The sequence below is a fragment of the Pteropus alecto genome, unplaced genomic scaffold (assembly GCF_000325575.1).
Source record: "Pteropus alecto unplaced genomic scaffold, ASM32557v1 scaffold45, whole genome shotgun sequence".
Lineage (NCBI taxonomy): Eukaryota > Metazoa > Chordata > Mammalia > Chiroptera > Pteropodidae > Pteropus > Pteropus alecto.
In genome coordinates, this window is record NW_006442491.1 from 6,265,693 (window position 1) to 6,282,668 (window position 16,976).

The window sequence follows — 16,976 nt, forward strand, 5'->3', positions numbered from 1 at the left end:
AAAATAGGTTGGCAGCTATTCTCTTGTATTGTCTTTTTGTTTCCATCATATCTATTGAAAAGTCAGCTGTCAGCGTAATTGTTTAAAGATTGTTCTTTGGATGTTCTGTTTGTGTTCGGCTTTCAGCAGTTTTACTATGATGGGCCTAGTTGTGAATTAATTTTGTTTGGAGTTCAAAGGACTTTTGGAACACATGATCTGATATCCTTCATTACTCTAGGAAATTTCTTATCATATTTTCTTCAAATATAGCTTCTGCCCAATTTCTTCTCTTCTGTCTGGAATTTAAATTACATAGGTGATAAACTTTGTCATTTTATCATCCATGTCTTTTCCCTTTCTTTAGCGTTTGCCATCCTTTGTTTCTCTACTGTTTTTATTTTGGATATATTCTTCTGACATAACATCTATTCACAAATTCTCTTTCATCTGTGTCTAATATGCTGTTAAACCATAAATCCATTCACTGAATTTTTCATTCAATTGTGGTATCTTTTACATTTAGACTTTCCCCACCCCCCTTTTTTGTTCTGAATTTTCAGTTCTCAGCTAAAAATTTCAATCTTGTGTTTATTCCCTTATATGTACTTTTTGTGTTTTATACTTCGTATTTATAACTCTAATATTTTCAGCCCATATGGGCTTACCATTCTTGACTATTTGTTTGTTTTTCAGGTTACCTCGTTTCCTCATTTATTCTGTTTTTTGTTTTTTTGTTTTTTGTTTTTTTGTGTGTGTGTATATGTATGCTGGAAATTATATTTAACAAATTGTTTATTTAATGATTTGAAACCTACAACACTTTTTTCATCTAATAAATATTTTACATTTGCTTTTCTTTGGTGCCTGGAATCTGGGTTGGTTATAATTTAATTGGGGATTGAGATGATCCAAAGTTGGGCAACAGTCTTTCAGAAGGCTGATCTACTGCTGCTTTAATTCCTCCTTCTAGAGCACATGTCTTTGAGGTTTCAAACCACACACAGGATTTACCAAGATTTACCCTTTTGAGCAATGGGATTCAAGATACCTTTTGAAGAATCAGCAAATGCCCTAAAGTAAAAACAGTTTCAGACTCTGAACTCACATCTCTGTATAACCATTTTCTCCCATAAGATAGACTGACAATTCTCTACCTTGTTAGCTTCTGATGCCTTTAAACAGATTCTTTCTCTCTGTGTCTCTGTCTTTGTCTCTGTCTGTCTCTGTCTCTGCTTCTCTTTCTCTCTCTCCATCTATCATCTGTCTAACTGACTATCTTTCTATCCTTCTATCCCTCTATCTATCTATCTATCTATCTATCTATCTATCTATCTATCTATCTATTTATCTATCTATCTATCTAATTTATCTATCTATCATCTACCTACCTATTTATACCTATTATATATATATATATATATATATATATTTTGTCTAAGTTATCTAGTCTTCAGTGAGAGTAATGGTCTAATTTATTTAAACTTTCATCACTGAGGGAAAAAGTGTCTCCTCTTTCTTTTTCATTTTTAAATGACATATACCATAATTTTCAAAGGTAAAGCAAACATTTAAGATATTATAGTACTATTTGAAATAATTATTTCAGTATTTTTATACATTTATTACATAGTCCTATCCAACTCTGCCTTTCTCATATTGAATTTTTCTTTCCTTTCTATATTTATTGTTTTTTGCACAGGCCTTCTATAAGTTTATTCAGAAAGGATACTTGGTGGCATATTTTCTAAATCTTTGTATTCCTGAGAAAATATTACTCTTGAATTCAGGCATGAATAACTTCACTAAATATAGAAACTGTGTCCTTTAGAGTTCTGGAAATGTTACTCCATTTTCTTCTAGTATTTAGAGTTGTGGAAGAAGAAAGCTAAGGGTAATCTCATTTTGCTTGTAACCTGAATTTGACATTCCTGTTCGCTTTAAAAGCCTTTCTTTATCATCGGTCTTCAGAAATTCCATGAGGCTTTGTAGTTTCCTGTTTTCATTTGAGTTTTCATTATCTTTGCCTATAAATATAATGTGTACTTTTGTGTTTTGGATGGAGAAACTGGTTTGCATTAGGAAAACTTTGTTTTTTCCTGTTATATTTCTAAAGATGCTTCATTTCTGTTTGTTCTAGTCTCTCTTCTTTGTATTCCAAGTATGTGTGGATTTAATCTCCTGGATCTATTCTCTCTCTGTCTCACATTTCTTATCATTGTTTTCATTTCATTTCAGTAGTTGTAAACCCAATGCCCATAGAGTTCAGGCAGGAATAAAAAGAAATAAAGCCAGCCTAGTAAAAATGTAATGAGTGATGAGGACCATGCCCTATCTAAATGTGGCAACTACCAATCATCTAGTATTCAGCATTAATAAAATATTACCAAATTCCAATTTTCCCAGAAAACTTAAAGCCCAAGTTTTTAAAAAATATAATATTCTTCAGCAGAAAAAAAAAAAAAACTGGAAAAGTATCTTATCACTTACCATTGGGATGATCTTGGCCACATACAGGATGATCGGTTACCTCACTGTCTTTTGTAATATTGTCATCTTTTGCAGAATCTGACACAACAGACAAGCAAAACCTCTAGTAAGCATTTTTACCAGGAAATAGAGCATCTTCCACCACTAACATGATAGATTTATATTTGGGGGATAGAATTTATCATTTTTTAAATACCATTAAAATACTTAAATAATTTCATTAATAAATAGGCTTTTCTTGAAGGACTGCACAAGATGTCTATACAAAATTTGCAAGGTAAATATGATAGAGATTTCATTGGTACATCTTTTTGCAACAAAGAAGAAAATTTAAGCAGGCTTTATGTATCAACGGAAGTCATAGCAGAATTGTGCAAAAAGATATGAAAGGAAGGCAGAATAAGGAAGATTAAAGGAATATCTAATTTTAGTGTTCCTAATGCTTTCAGTACTGTAGTTGTTCATATGTAGGAGCCTTAAGTCCTTGAAAAAGCTGGATGTAGAACTTTGTTCATCTTCCTCATAAACTGTACCAATAGAACAATAGCAAAGGGGAACGTAAAACTTCCGTTCTGTGCAATTTCATCTTCTTCCTCGTATAGCACAGTTAAACGTGGGATCAGCATAAATTCATCTTTTTTTGGTCACATGAGGTACTTTACAGTGACTAAAAGGTTTCCAATGAGTATGGACTCTTGCAAAGCTAGAAAGGGTTCATTGTTGGATGTTTGAGGACTTTCTGGAGGCTCCTTAAAAAGCCATCATAAAAAGCATGTGAATAGGTCAGCAGAAAGACAAAAAATCGGTCTTGCATTTTTTTTAAAAAAATATTTATTAGGGGTCAACTCTACGCCAGACACTGTTCTTGGGGATTCAGTAGTTATCAAAGTGACAAATCTCTGCCTTCATAGAGGTTACAATCTAGTGGATATTTTTCATGCAGCTAAAAGGGTGATAATCCAAAGATATTTAAAAACTATGAGCTAATCTTGTATGTATGTGGACATAAAGAAAGCTGAGGATGGTAGAACGACACCTCTTTTACCTACAAATGGATTCTCTACTGAGTTTATTTTGCTTAGTTGCATTTTAATTCCCTAAAAGAGCTGACTTAGGTGGAATCTAAAACAAATCATTCTTTCTTTGTTTTCCTTTCCCTTTTCTCTCTCTTCCTCCTCAAACTAAGAGATAGCTTTAAACAACATAGTTTGGAATATTATGAGAAAGTTTGTTTCTCTCACCTGCCACAAGCAACATTTGATGGACAAGTGAGGAACCTGGGTAGTTAATATATGATTCCAATTTAATAACCAGTGAAGCAAGTATACACCCAAAGTGTATGGTTTTAATTAACTGCAAATAATTCCCCCAAGGCAAATGTTTAATTATCTGCTCAGCTTCTTATTTATTTCTGAGACTTACAATAAGTTTCAAAGTCCAAATTTGGAAGCAAAACTAAGCATGGACACTTTCTCCAAACTGTTATGTCACTCATGTCAAATTGTTTTAAACCAGCTCCCGTTAAAATATGCTTTTTTAATTTTGAATATAATATGTGGTTTAAAAAATATCTTTTGAATACTTTTTTTTTTTCTACATTAACACTAAAAATGAATGATGACTGAAAAAGGTACTATATGAATCAGGCTAAACTTTAATTTTAAAAGTGTTTTAGCTTTACTTGTTTATAGAAATGGTATCATTCAATATGTAGTCGTGTGTATATTTTGCACACAGTTAAAATTTATTCATTTATACTCTATTCACGTTTTCTAACTTACACAAACATTATGTTTTATGCACCAAATAGTGCAGAAGAAATGTCTTTTAAAAAGTGATTTATATTGAGTTTACAAGTTTATGGTCTAATGATTCACATAAGATGGGTGCAAGTACTTGAAAAATTGATCAATAGACTGTACCTGTTTTGTCATCAAATCCATGTCTTTAGCAAATTAATTGACTCTTTAACTTCAATTTCCTTGAGGAGTTGTTGTAACATGCCTAAGGCACCTTTTGACTTTATGTGCTCTAATCTATACACTGTGTTTCACTGAATCCAAGACACCATTCTTACTTGCAGTATTAGAAAAAAAAAGTGACCAAATAAACTGTAACACACTATCAATTCTAAAAATGTGACCTCATTTTAGAAATAAAATAATGAAAGACTATGCATTCTAGAAATATGATGTTTCAGTATATTCTATGTACACAGAAATATACATCGTTAAGTGATGACAGGATTTCATATCAATATAATCCATCACCAAAGCCACAAGTTCATTTTGTCTTGTATGTGAGCCTCTTCTCCAGAAATGGTTCCACATTCATACACCTATTGTATGTACAGTAATAAAGCCAGATAGAAAGTATGAGCTAATGACAGCATCCACAGATAACTAGGTAGCTATGGAAGATTGTTACCACTGCAGTTTTTCTATTAAAAGGTCTATTTGAATTTCCAGTCTCATGAACTTTGGTTAGACTGGATTAAATCTTGAAAGTTTTAAATCATGGGTCCTATTACAATACACTTGGTTGCAGGGTTGGAATAATAGTGAATCTTTTCTGCTTAGGAGGTGATGAAAACTGTACTGTATATGTATATAAAATTATTATTCTTAATAACAAAGAGATAAAATATATCCAGTAGATATGGTCACTAAAAGAGCTTATTTCTATGTCAGTTCTGTAAAAGATCATAAAACTTTGGTTGTATATACTAAATTCTTGCAGCACCTTGGATTCACATTTTATTTAATTCTAAAGATTATCATGTGGTAATGTTAAAAACACGTAAGAGTTATCACCTAATTCTGAGATTCAGTCAATGTTATTTTAATAGTACAGAGCTGGAATTAAATTTATATGTAGATTCTGACTTTCAAAATCTTTAAGGTCAATGTCCTATCAGAGAATTTTTTAAAATGCAAATATTAAATTCAAAGCCAAAGTTCTAAAGATAGGTTATCTTTTAAGATTAACAAGAATTTAAAAAAATCTTTTACAAATTAAAAAAATATCATTTAGAAAGTTGGTTAAAAAAATATCATTTAGAAGAGAAGGTTTAAAATATATTTTAAATAGATTAAAATAAAAAAAAACATAAAATAGAAATTCCAAAAAGGTCATTTTTAATGCAGTCAATTATACATGTCTATACAGAATTGTACTTATATAGATTACAGCTTTGATGATAAATGATGAAACCACTGAAATTTTAATAGACATATCTAAACTATAAATCAAAATAAATGCTATTGCTTTTTAAAATGTCCCAATGAAAGTTCTTAACCATAAGGGATCTCTGAATATACTCCAGGTGTCCATGAACACTTTTGAACCAATATGCAAAATATGTGCATATATTTATTAATATGTTCATTTTTGTGCATATATTTATTAATATGTTCCTGGGAGGAGGTAGCTTTTATCATATTCTCATAGGGACCCGTGATCCCAACAAAATTAAAAATAACCATAGACATTTATACCCTAATGCCAGTGATACTGCCGTCTTGCAAAAGGTTTTTTTGGACTATTATTGAGAAATTAGCTACAGAATTTAATGCCTACTCCATCAATTCATTGATGGTGGCAAGTATTGGGTTCCTGAGTTAAATTTGATGTGAGGAAATAGCCAAAAAAAATGGCAATGTGTTATTAATAAGTGAAGAAGATAATCCATCGGGCAAAAACACTTTGCATCAAAATTAGAGGTGGCAATAAAGTAAAAAAAAAAGAAATGTATAGATGTTTAACTATCTTTGAAGCCATTTTCAAGCTAGGAGGTATACAAAATCCATCTAGTAAGAGAGGTAGCCCCCGATGACCATTGAGAGTAGCAGCACAAGGTCATTTTGATGTAAAAGTTCTAATGGGTCTGAACAAAATAAATGCTACATATAAACATCTACACATCAAATATTCTTGCTCTGTAACATGTAAACATCCATACACAAGTACCTTAGCTTGACACAAAAGTTGCACAGAAACACAATCACTTAGATTTCCTTTGATTCTTGTAAATGGATTCGATTATACCAAGCAAAATATTTATCCCGGCCTGCTCATTTAAATTGCTGGCTTATTTATTATGTGAAGCAATTAGATTAAAGGAGTTTTTCTTTTATCTGAAAAGCGTGCTTATCAATAATAAACTGGCGTCTCCACAGCTGATTATGGTCTCATCAAACCTCTGCAGTGACTATTCCTCTACATAGAAAAAATATATCCAGCAGTGTGTTCTCACAGTATTCAGGTGGCCATGATCTGAACTGTGCTTGGTCCAGTGGAGCTGGATATACACGGCTGAACTATATTTACCTAAATAGGAACTGGGTCTATAGGACAGGACATTGCCCTGAGCGTTGGGAAGCCCAATGAGCTATGGCAGTCATTTGTCTCCATTATACTCTCATTAACCATCATTAAAAAGTGGCCAATCACTTCCAGAGTTATTGAATCTGGGCACTAACAGTCTTCGAGACACAGTTGGAAAACTAACATCATGCACCACTACCTTTGTTTCTGTTAAAACACACATTTCAAATTCTGAATAGTGAACTTATATAAACCAGCTCGTTCTTCCCTTGGAGGTGATATTTTTCTGCAGGTTGTTATTGAAAATACAAGCAAGTAAGAGAATCAATCATGATGAGATAGATACTGGCTTGGGGCTGGGATTCTAGATTTACAACTACTAGAGTCATTAACTCTAGGAATGCCTATTCCCTTTACAGAATCTCAGTTTCTGCACCTAAGAACTGAGGATGTTGAGCTAGATAATCTCTCTAAAATACCTTACAATGCTAATCTGCTGATTTGCTGAAATTGTCTTTTTGTTCTGGACTTCTTGTAAACATTCCCTGTAACACTTCTCTGTAAACATTCCCATGCTTCCCTCATTATCTGCCTAAGTTGGACAGTTCTCACTCTGAGACTTTTCCTACCTATTTATAAAATAAAGGTTAATAGTAGGGGGAGTAGTGCCATGTGATGTCAGTACCACATTGACCATAGTTAAGTCTGCTATTTGATGAAGAATCATCAAAATGTAAAACAGAACAGCTGGATATGAAGCTGGGCTGGACCATGATGGAAAAAGAAATGCTTAATTACCTTTTCCATCAAGTTAATTTTTCCCCTTTGGCCAAGTAAACAAAGGCAAATCTGCTCTTGTTTTGGTTGTCTGTGACCTGCTATCCTTATCCTTCAACCTTCTGATTCCTTTCTATTCTTTCCTCCCTCTGCCTTGCTAAGCCTAGCACCACCATAAGCTCTCTTGACATTATTTAAAAAAAAAAAAAATCTGACTAGGCCACAGGCATGAAAAATAGCTATGGATGTAAATATAATCTGACTTGGAATTCTATTAAAATTCTATCTATAAAACAAGGATAATGCAAATGTTTTATTTACACTTTGGTATAATTACATCTGGTTACAAAAAGTTTTTGTGACTGTACTTCTGAGGGAACTTCCCCGAAAGAGAAATGATGAGTGCTTTTTTGCCCTAACTCTGCATAGGGTCACAGCCTAGCAGCTGGCCACTATTTCTCAGTTGTTTTATTTCATGGAGAAATTGAAGAAGCAGACAATGTCTGTCTCCAGATTCATAAATGCTTCAATTTCTGAGCTCAGGATGTTTCCAGACAGAGGCCTGGAGAGTGTGGCTGAGGTGCCAGGACCTCATATTCCTACAGTCCTCAAGGCAGGAGTCATAACCCACCTTGTCAGAGCAAGAGTTAAGTTTCTTTTACCAAATTGTGTAAAGAGACACATTGGGATACTAAGATAAGCACAGGCCTCTTTGTGGGAATCATTCATTTTACCTGAACTTCAAAGACCTGGATTAACTATCTATTTGTTCCTCACACCTAGATGGATCCACAAATCTGCATAAATGAAAACGAATGTGTTTACTTTTTTATGTTTTTTTTTCTTCAACTTTCCCACATGTTATTGAATATAATTCTATAATTTTGATGGCTTCCCAGTGGTTCATTATGTGGATCTACCACAAGCTATTTTACTATGGCCTCTTTTATCGTACATTCAAATTAAATCCAATTTTCAGCCATTCTAAATAATCCCATGTTGTTGTTGAATTGGGTGTCCCAGGCTGGATTAACTCTCTTTCTCTCAATTCTTCTCAGCCCACTCCCATCTCTGAGATCTAAAGAGGACAGATCTCTCCAGAGCTAGAGTAGCTAGAATAGAAACAGCTTATGTCAGCTAGGCCTAATAGCAGACAGCACCCCACTCATATCCCATTGGACTATCCCTGAGACAGGAGCAGGTGGTTTTAGGAGATGAGCTGATTTCTGAGACTTTGAAGGCATTCTTGTCCCAGATGGGCCAGAAATACCTAGTAGCTATATTCAACTCCTGATACCCCAAAAGATTCAGGAGATGAAACCCCATTTCCTCATCTCTCAGGGAGACAGTTCTGAAAACATACTGAGGAAAGGCATCCCAGTTCCCCCCATCAGTAACCTGCTTGTTAATGTACTTCCCTTCCAGGCCTCAGTTCCTTACCCCTCATCTGTGCTTCCTGGGATTACTTTCTAAATAAACCAGTTGCATCCACAGTCTTGTCTCAGGATTTCCTTTTTGAGAACTGAAACTAATACAGTCAAGATAGTCACTAACCTGTCTCCTGCTATTTAGTAGCAAAAATTTCAATGTTCACCCTACTCTCCTGATGCGTATAGCTCTCTTATACCACCCAGCCTTTCATTAGGTAACGTTTGGAAAAGTGCCTGCTGCCTGATTAGGGAAACTTGGAAAAAAGAGGTTCCCATGTTTTACATCATATAATCTTGAAAGCCGGATCACAGACGATTGATGAGGGATGGACCCTGGGCAGTCATCTATAGGTTGGCCAACAGACATTACAGTGGCCAGCCTATCATGAGAGCTCACCAAGGAGAGAACAAATATTCTGTTATGATGAAAGGAATCCATCAATTCCTTTGTCATGGAGTGTTTGGTGGTAACTTCTACAGAAAAAAAGTTTTAAAGTGCAGTGAAAGGCAGAGAGTCACTGAAAGTGAAGGGAGGAACACAGCCACGGATGGAGTAGAACAAAGAAGCATAAAGAGTTACTTCGTAACATTATAAGAGTAGAAAGAGGAAAAGAAAGTGAAAGTCTTGGATACTTCTTAAATGGATGACTATTAGAGTTTCTAGAGGAACTGCTGGAACTGCAGTTGCCTCCCAAAGAAATGATCCAGTTCTTGAGACTAATGAAATGGTGGTTCCTTTACTCTCTGACTTTTCTACCAACTGAGGTGACCTTAATGTGTGTCACTTTCACATAACTCAAGAGTTTGACTCACTTTGTGTTTTTTGCAAGTTAATTATCTAATTTTAATGTGTACATATACTTTAAACATTTCTAGAATATTATTTTTCTTTTTTTCTACAAATATTATATTTAAAAGTATGGCATTATTTGAGATCCACTCTTTAAAAAAACACTCACATTTTTAGTCATTTCAAATGTATCACACCTCATGAACATTGTACACAGATTGAAAGTACTGGACCAAGAAAGTTAGAAAAAGTTAAAGAGGGGAACAGCCTAGTCATGTAGAATAAAACAAGTTCAGTAAACCTCATTTTCAAAAATGACCCTGGTAGAAAAAAAATCAGGTGACATCTGGTATTACAAGAAATGGGGTGTATAGAGGCATTTGTATGATAAGGGCAATGTTTTGCCTCATAAACTGAGAAAACTGTATTTAAAAAATACTGCAAAATTCTATTTTATGAGGACCTTGGGAAGGAAGACTTTCTTAAAAGTGTTATTTTCTATTTCTAGGAAGATTCTATTTTAATCCACTACTATATTATACTGTTTAATTATTAAGTTATAGAAATCATTATTATAGATTTTCCTAATTCCGTAACTTATGATATTAGTCTGCTCAGGCTACCATAACAAAATACCATAGATGGGATGACTTAAACAACAGAAATTTGTTTTTCCATAGTTCTGGAGAAGTTCAAGATTGAGGTACAGCTGATTCAGTTTCTGGTGGGGGTCTTTTTCCTGGCTTGCAGAAGGAAGCCTTCTTGTTGTGTCCTCACCTGGCATTTCCTCAGTGTGTATGTGTGGAGAGACAGAAATCGAGATCTCTCTTGCTTCCTCTTCTTAATAAGGTCGCTAATCCCATCATGAGGGCCCCACCCTCAGGACCTATTCTAACCCAAATTAATTCCCAAAGGCTCCACCTCCAAACACCATCAATTGGCTATGTCTCAACATATGAAATTTGTTTGTGTTTGGGTAGAAAAATATTTTGTCTATAACACTGACATATGCATTTGTGCACATGGCTATTTGGATGATTTATTAACCTCTGAATGTTAGCTATTCAAGCTGGTATTTCTGCTGCATATCAGAACATAATCTCAACATGGATTTGGAAATGGAATCTTCCCTGAATTCAAGGTTCCCTTTCCTCATTCCGATTTTCTTAAATCAATTTTTATCAACCCTTAATCTACATCAAGTAGTCAGTGTTTGAATAGTAATGATAAAGAAGTGATAAGAGAATCTGGGATAATATTCTAAATGCTTGATAATTGGCATTAATGTTGGCCAATCAGAATGGAATGTCCCAAGCACTAGAGCAGGTCCTGGGGTCTGCTGGTGTGTGTGGGATGGGAGGGTGGTGGTGAGAGTTATTTGCAAGGAGGGGTGTTAACCCAGTGTTTGCCAAAGACGACGTAAATATTGCAGTATTTTAAAAATACTTGCAGCAATACCAGGGTATACAGGCAGAATATCAGTTCTGTTTATAGTAGAGAATTAAAATTTAAGTTTCAAAAAGAAAAAGAAAAACAAGATAAAGCAAGTAGTTTAATAACCAAAAATCTCTGACATTATAATATTGGTAAAAAAAAAAAAAATGGGAAGGAGCTTTGTTGTCTACAATGTAGGAATGGAATAACCCTCAGACACATTTGGGGTCACCTGTTATTTTGTGACTTTACCTGATAAAGTGCCATTGCAAACAGAATTAGCAAAAACTTTAGGCTAGTAGTACTTCTTTCTGAAACACTGCATCCTATTTAGGCCAGCATCACATCCCCTTTGCGATAGGTACATTATTCTACTGCTCTCTGTGTCACTGGTAAGGAAAACATATCTAATCAGGGTGACTGCATCAGCAATTGAAGCTGAAGACCTGATGACTGCTTGTTGTGAAATATAAAGGAACACCAGGTAAGACCATCAGTTCCAAAATGTCCACCTTGTTCTTTCATCATTCTCAGGGGAGCATTTCATTCTTTTGGGACTTGAAACCGGCCCTGTCTTTTGGGACTTTTTAAAATGTAGATCTCCTTGGCAAGATCCTGCTTTAGGCCATTTTACTGTAAATACTTAATAATCAATTTCAAGAGATAGGTCTGAAGCCAGCTGAAGACAAGGAAAGGATAACACAGCAGAGCCCAAGAGGGAGGGAAGGACCTTACTTAAATAGAAGACACAGGAGAGCATAAACGCAGCTTATGCTCATCCTCTAATCCTGAGGAGTACTAAATGGAGTCGCCTTAAGGGGAGGCCTTAAGTGTAAGAGGGGCAACTGAGAGAGAGAGAGAGGGCTGCCGAACTGTAGTGTATGTTATTTACATTATTAAACACTATTCTAAAAAGTTGCAACCATAATATTTGTAAAAAAAAGGTTGAATTCTTAACTTTTCATTGAAGATAAACATATACAAAGAAAAGGAAAGCTAAAACATTTAATTTATTAATCAAAGCCCATCTGTGTGCATTTATTTTCTATAACTAACTCAACTTTCATTTAAAGTAGGATTTCTAAAATTTCATAAGTGTACAGTGTGATGAATTTTCACAAATTGAACAATCCTGTATAAGCAGCATCAGCTCAAGAAACAACACATCTAGCATCCTGGAAGCCCTGCTCATCCTCCCTTCCAGGCATTACTCTCTTCAAAATCATCCCTCTGACTTTCAACAGCATATACCAGTTGTTCTTGTTTTCAGAATTTATATAAATAGAATTATACATAATATGTACTCTTCTGTGTTTGGTTTCTTTTGCTCAACATTATGTTGGTGATATCCATTCATACTATTGCTTGTGAAAGTGGATTTTAATTGCTGTGAAGCCTGGCCATGTCAATAGATCCCATGATGAATCTTATTTGAAGGGTGAGAAAAACTTTTTTTCACTTTTCAAACATTCAGCATTTACTGCCTCCCTATAATTTACCCTCAACTTATTTCCTTACTATAGTGGTTCTTAAATATTAGGGTGCAATGAGATCCCCTGCAGGGCTTTAGCACACAGACTGCTAGGCCTGCCCCCAGAGTTTCTAATTGCTTACATATGAGGTGAGGCCTGAGAATTTGCATTTCTAACAAGTTCCCAGGTGATGCTGCTCTTGCTGCTCAGGGATCACTCTTTAAGAACTACCACTAAAATAGTTTGTTAATCGGAGCCCATCTGTGTGCATTTCTTTTCTCTAAGTCAACTTTCATTTAAAGTAGGATTTTAAAAATAGGTATCCTCATATGAACTTCCCATGCATTTTCCATTGCAGGGAGGGCAGCGTCTCATCTGTGGTGTGGAAAGACACAAAACTCTATGAGTGACTGAATCTATGAGATGCGTATCAATATGTCAATATATAAAGATGTGAGAGCCATTTTCAGAGCATGTCCTCCTTAACAGTAAGTATACTGGATCTTTTAAAAAATCTAGAAATCCTTGCAGCTTGACATGTATCCAAAAAAAAAAAAAAAAAAACCTGTCCGAATATCAAGAAAGGCCATGGTCTTATCACTGTGTTTGCATTAATCCTGCAGGCAAGAATTCCTAAAGAATAAAACTTTACAACTAGCAGTAATAAATCATTGCCACAACATATTCCTCTCAAGCTAATTCTAGACACTGTCCAATATATTAGCCACTAGCCACAGGTGGCCAATGCGTCCTTGCAAATTTGCAAGTCTGAATGACATGTTCTGTAAGTGTAAAGTATGCACTGGTTTTCACAGATTTAGCATAAAAAACAAGAAAGTAAAATATCTCATCAATAATTTTATATTAACTACATGTTGAAATTATTATATTTTGGATATATTGGTTCAATAAAATGTATTATTAAAACAATTTTGTCTGTCTCTTTTCTCTTCATTAATGTGGCTATTAGAAAATTTAATTACATATGTGGCTCTCATTTGTGGCTCACATTTATTTCTGTTGGACAGTGTTGTTTTACAGAAGTTAGTATTGCCCTGACATACAAATAATTAAAGACATGTTTATTTAAAGGCCAGAGTTATGAGGATGGGAAATTGCAGCTTGCCAAAGGACAGTTCATCAGAAACTAGAAAATCTAATTTGGCTTGTAGAGAAGCATCTACAAATGCTAATAAGGGTGGCTGGGAAGAAAAAGAGTCTAATTAGGTATAATCAGGAGGATGTTCTGAGAAAGAATTAGAGGAAGAAAGAGAATGATGAATTTGTTCACAGCTGCCACACTAAAAAACTACTTACACCCAAACAATATCCAATGGTTGAAAATTTTTTCTTTATGTTCATTTGACCCAAATTTCTTAGCCTGGCACTCAGAGTTCTCCATAATCAGGGCTCTAACTTTGTAACTAATTAATGAGTGGATAGATGGATCCATCATTTAAGCCAATCTATTTATTGTAATTAAAATAGGTTTTTTGATGTCCTACTTCCAACATTTCATGGATACCTTCTTCTCAACAAAAATAGCTTCTTTCTACTTCATTACACTTGTGTATCATTCAGATCCCAACTCAAATCTCATATTCTCTTCCTATATTTTACAGATAATTTCAGGCCAGAGATGCTCCTTGACCCCAAGTTCCTTATGTTTAATATGTTTAAGTATAATCCTTCCTTGGTACTTGTCACACTCTGTTTTGTTAGCCGTCTTGCATTCTAGCTTTGTGGCTCCATAACACTTACCTTGTTGCTCTATGCTTCACTGTCCTTGTCTGTAGAGTGGAATGATATTGAATTTATATCATAGATGAGAGTGGGGTGAGTGAAAACATAAAGTTAGAATAGAATCTGGTGTGTAATAAGGGTTAGATAAATATCGGCCGCTATTATTATTATTGTTGTTGATACTAGTTATATAACACACACCTGCATATTTAATTTTTCCACCTAGATTGTAAATTTCTTGAGGGCAAGAACTACATTCTCTTCTTCATGTCACAGAAGGTCTTATGAAGAGTTAAAAGCAAATAAATATTTGTAGAAAACCATAACAAACACCGCATTTTTAACTGGCACTTTCTGTAGGTCAGACCGTGAACTAATCACTAGGGATAAAATGATGAACAACATAGTTACTGTCTCTTCCCCACCTCAAACTTAAGTTACAAAGGAGGGAGGCAGACAAAAAGTAACTATGCAAAAGAGAAAAGAGGTTTACATAGTTACAGATGGCATTAAGTGACATGAAGTAATGAACGGGGTGGAGTGGGGGGGCTCTGGGAAGGAGATTTAGTGCATCAGGGCCTTAAAGCATGACCAGCGAATGCCAGGATGAGACTGAGGCACAGTGGTGGAGAGGGTATCCTGTAAGATAAAAATGGAGGGAGGGGAAAGTCTATAATGGTGAACCTTACAGGTAATAGTCAGGTCTTTGCACTTTATTTTGTGCAAATATGAAGGTATTATAGGAATTCAAAGAGTGGGCTGTGATCTATTTGTTTTGCTTTGTCTGGTAAGGTCATTAGACCTTAGGATCTGTCACCTTTTACTTGACTTTTGAAATGAGATCTTATTCAAGTATGATATATTAATATGGCCATGAACTTCTACCTATGCAAAGTTAGCTGATTCATATAAAGATAAAATATATACATTTGACCTTGGACTCATTAAAACTGCTGTCTATATAACACATGAATGTGTGAGATCTTAGACCAAATATAATAAGATATCTGCCACTAGGAAAACCAATAAGCAAATTCATGAATCAGAATTCTGTTTGTGCCTCCACTGTGACACATTCTCATTTATTAGCTTATGTAAAGACCCTGCTGTTCATGACAGGTGTCATTTTTGAGGAAATCATTTCAAATATGATTCTGGAAGAAGGAAAGATATAAAAAATGAAAACAAAAATTATAGAGTGAGTCTGGTATAAAACACAGCATGCAAAAATCTAAATACATTAGCATTTAGTTCTAGGCGTTACTGACTTTAAAAAACAGCAGACAACTTAAAACATCCTGCTGTCCTTGAAAACAGAAATGTAAAAAAACTAAGTATTTACTATTCAATGTTTCCCTGTGGGATTAGCTGGCATCCCATAAAGACTTAAGGTGCATGTTTCTTAATTCAGAGCAGTCTCATGGCATGAGGAAAAAAATGCAAAAATGAGCAGTTTTCTTTTCTTTTCTTTCTTTTTTTTTTTCTTTTTGAAAAGTCGCCAACTCAAGTCTATTCTTTAGTCCTCTATACTTCTGTAGCCTTGGGCAAGTTACCCAGCTGGAGTCTTGGTTGCCTCATTTGTAAACTTAGGGAAAAATAATACCACCACCAGTCTCTGGAAGAAACTGAGTAGCTGTTCAAATCCATTTCCCTTACTTTAGTCACACAGGAAGGAGGAACTTGCAGGACTGAGGAAAGACCTCTCCTGAAGTCAGGGTGTGTGTGTGTGTGTGTGTGTGTGTGGGTGTGTGTGTGTGTGTGTGTGTTGGGAGGGGGCACATGACTGAGTTTTGGCCCATGGAAAATGAGAGGAAGTAATACATGCCACGTTTAGTCCTGGCCATAAAAACCTTCCCTTTCTCTCTATTCCTTATTTGCTGACTGGGTGACAAGATTCAAAACAACTTCAGGAACCATAAGTTGAAACTCACAGGCCTCTATCATCTTGAGTTCCCTAATAGAACATAACCTCTCATTATGGATTTTAGATAAGTGAGAAAATACATTTCTCTTGACATTGTTGTTATAGAAGGTAGCATTGCCTAACATATATTGCATCTTAAAGAGTCACTGGAAAAATTAAGTGAGGTGTATTTGGGTACTACTAAACATTTTTTAAATTGTCACTATAATTCAGCTCTACTAATTAGGATTTGCGAACAAAGCTCTTAGCACATACTTTTTATTACTGCTGAAAAGATTTTCAAAATAAAGAAAAAAATAGCAAACATGACATGACATTGAAGAAAAGATATTTTGAGTCTCCTAAAAACTAGCAAAATATTTGCAGTGACAGAAGTCAAATCTAGTTTCCCTTGAGAGTCTATGCTCAGGAAGAAGGTTTTTTTTTTCCTCCCAGAAATCCTATCATACAGTCTGATAAGAAAATGGAATCGCTGCAGTTAGAATTTTACTTAAGAATCCAAGGCATGTGGTTATCATATGGACCTACAGCAAATCCCTGTTTTCTTTATACTTGAAAAAGGGAGATTGTTGAGTAGGAAATATGTTTCAGAAAGGAGACCCATTAAGTAG

The 16,976-nt window shown here is 34.9% G+C and overlaps 1 protein-coding gene across 1 annotated transcript in view; it reads right to left on the bottom strand.

The window, feature by feature from the left end:
* LOC102880801 (O-acetyl-ADP-ribose deacetylase MACROD2) overlaps positions 1–16,976 on the bottom strand; it is a 178,071-nt gene that overhangs the window by 66,080 nt on the left and 95,015 nt on the right. The window contains 1 exon segment of the mRNA XM_025039707.1: positions 2,470–2,547. Coding sequence (XP_024895475.1) covers positions 2,470–2,547 — 78 coding nt within the window.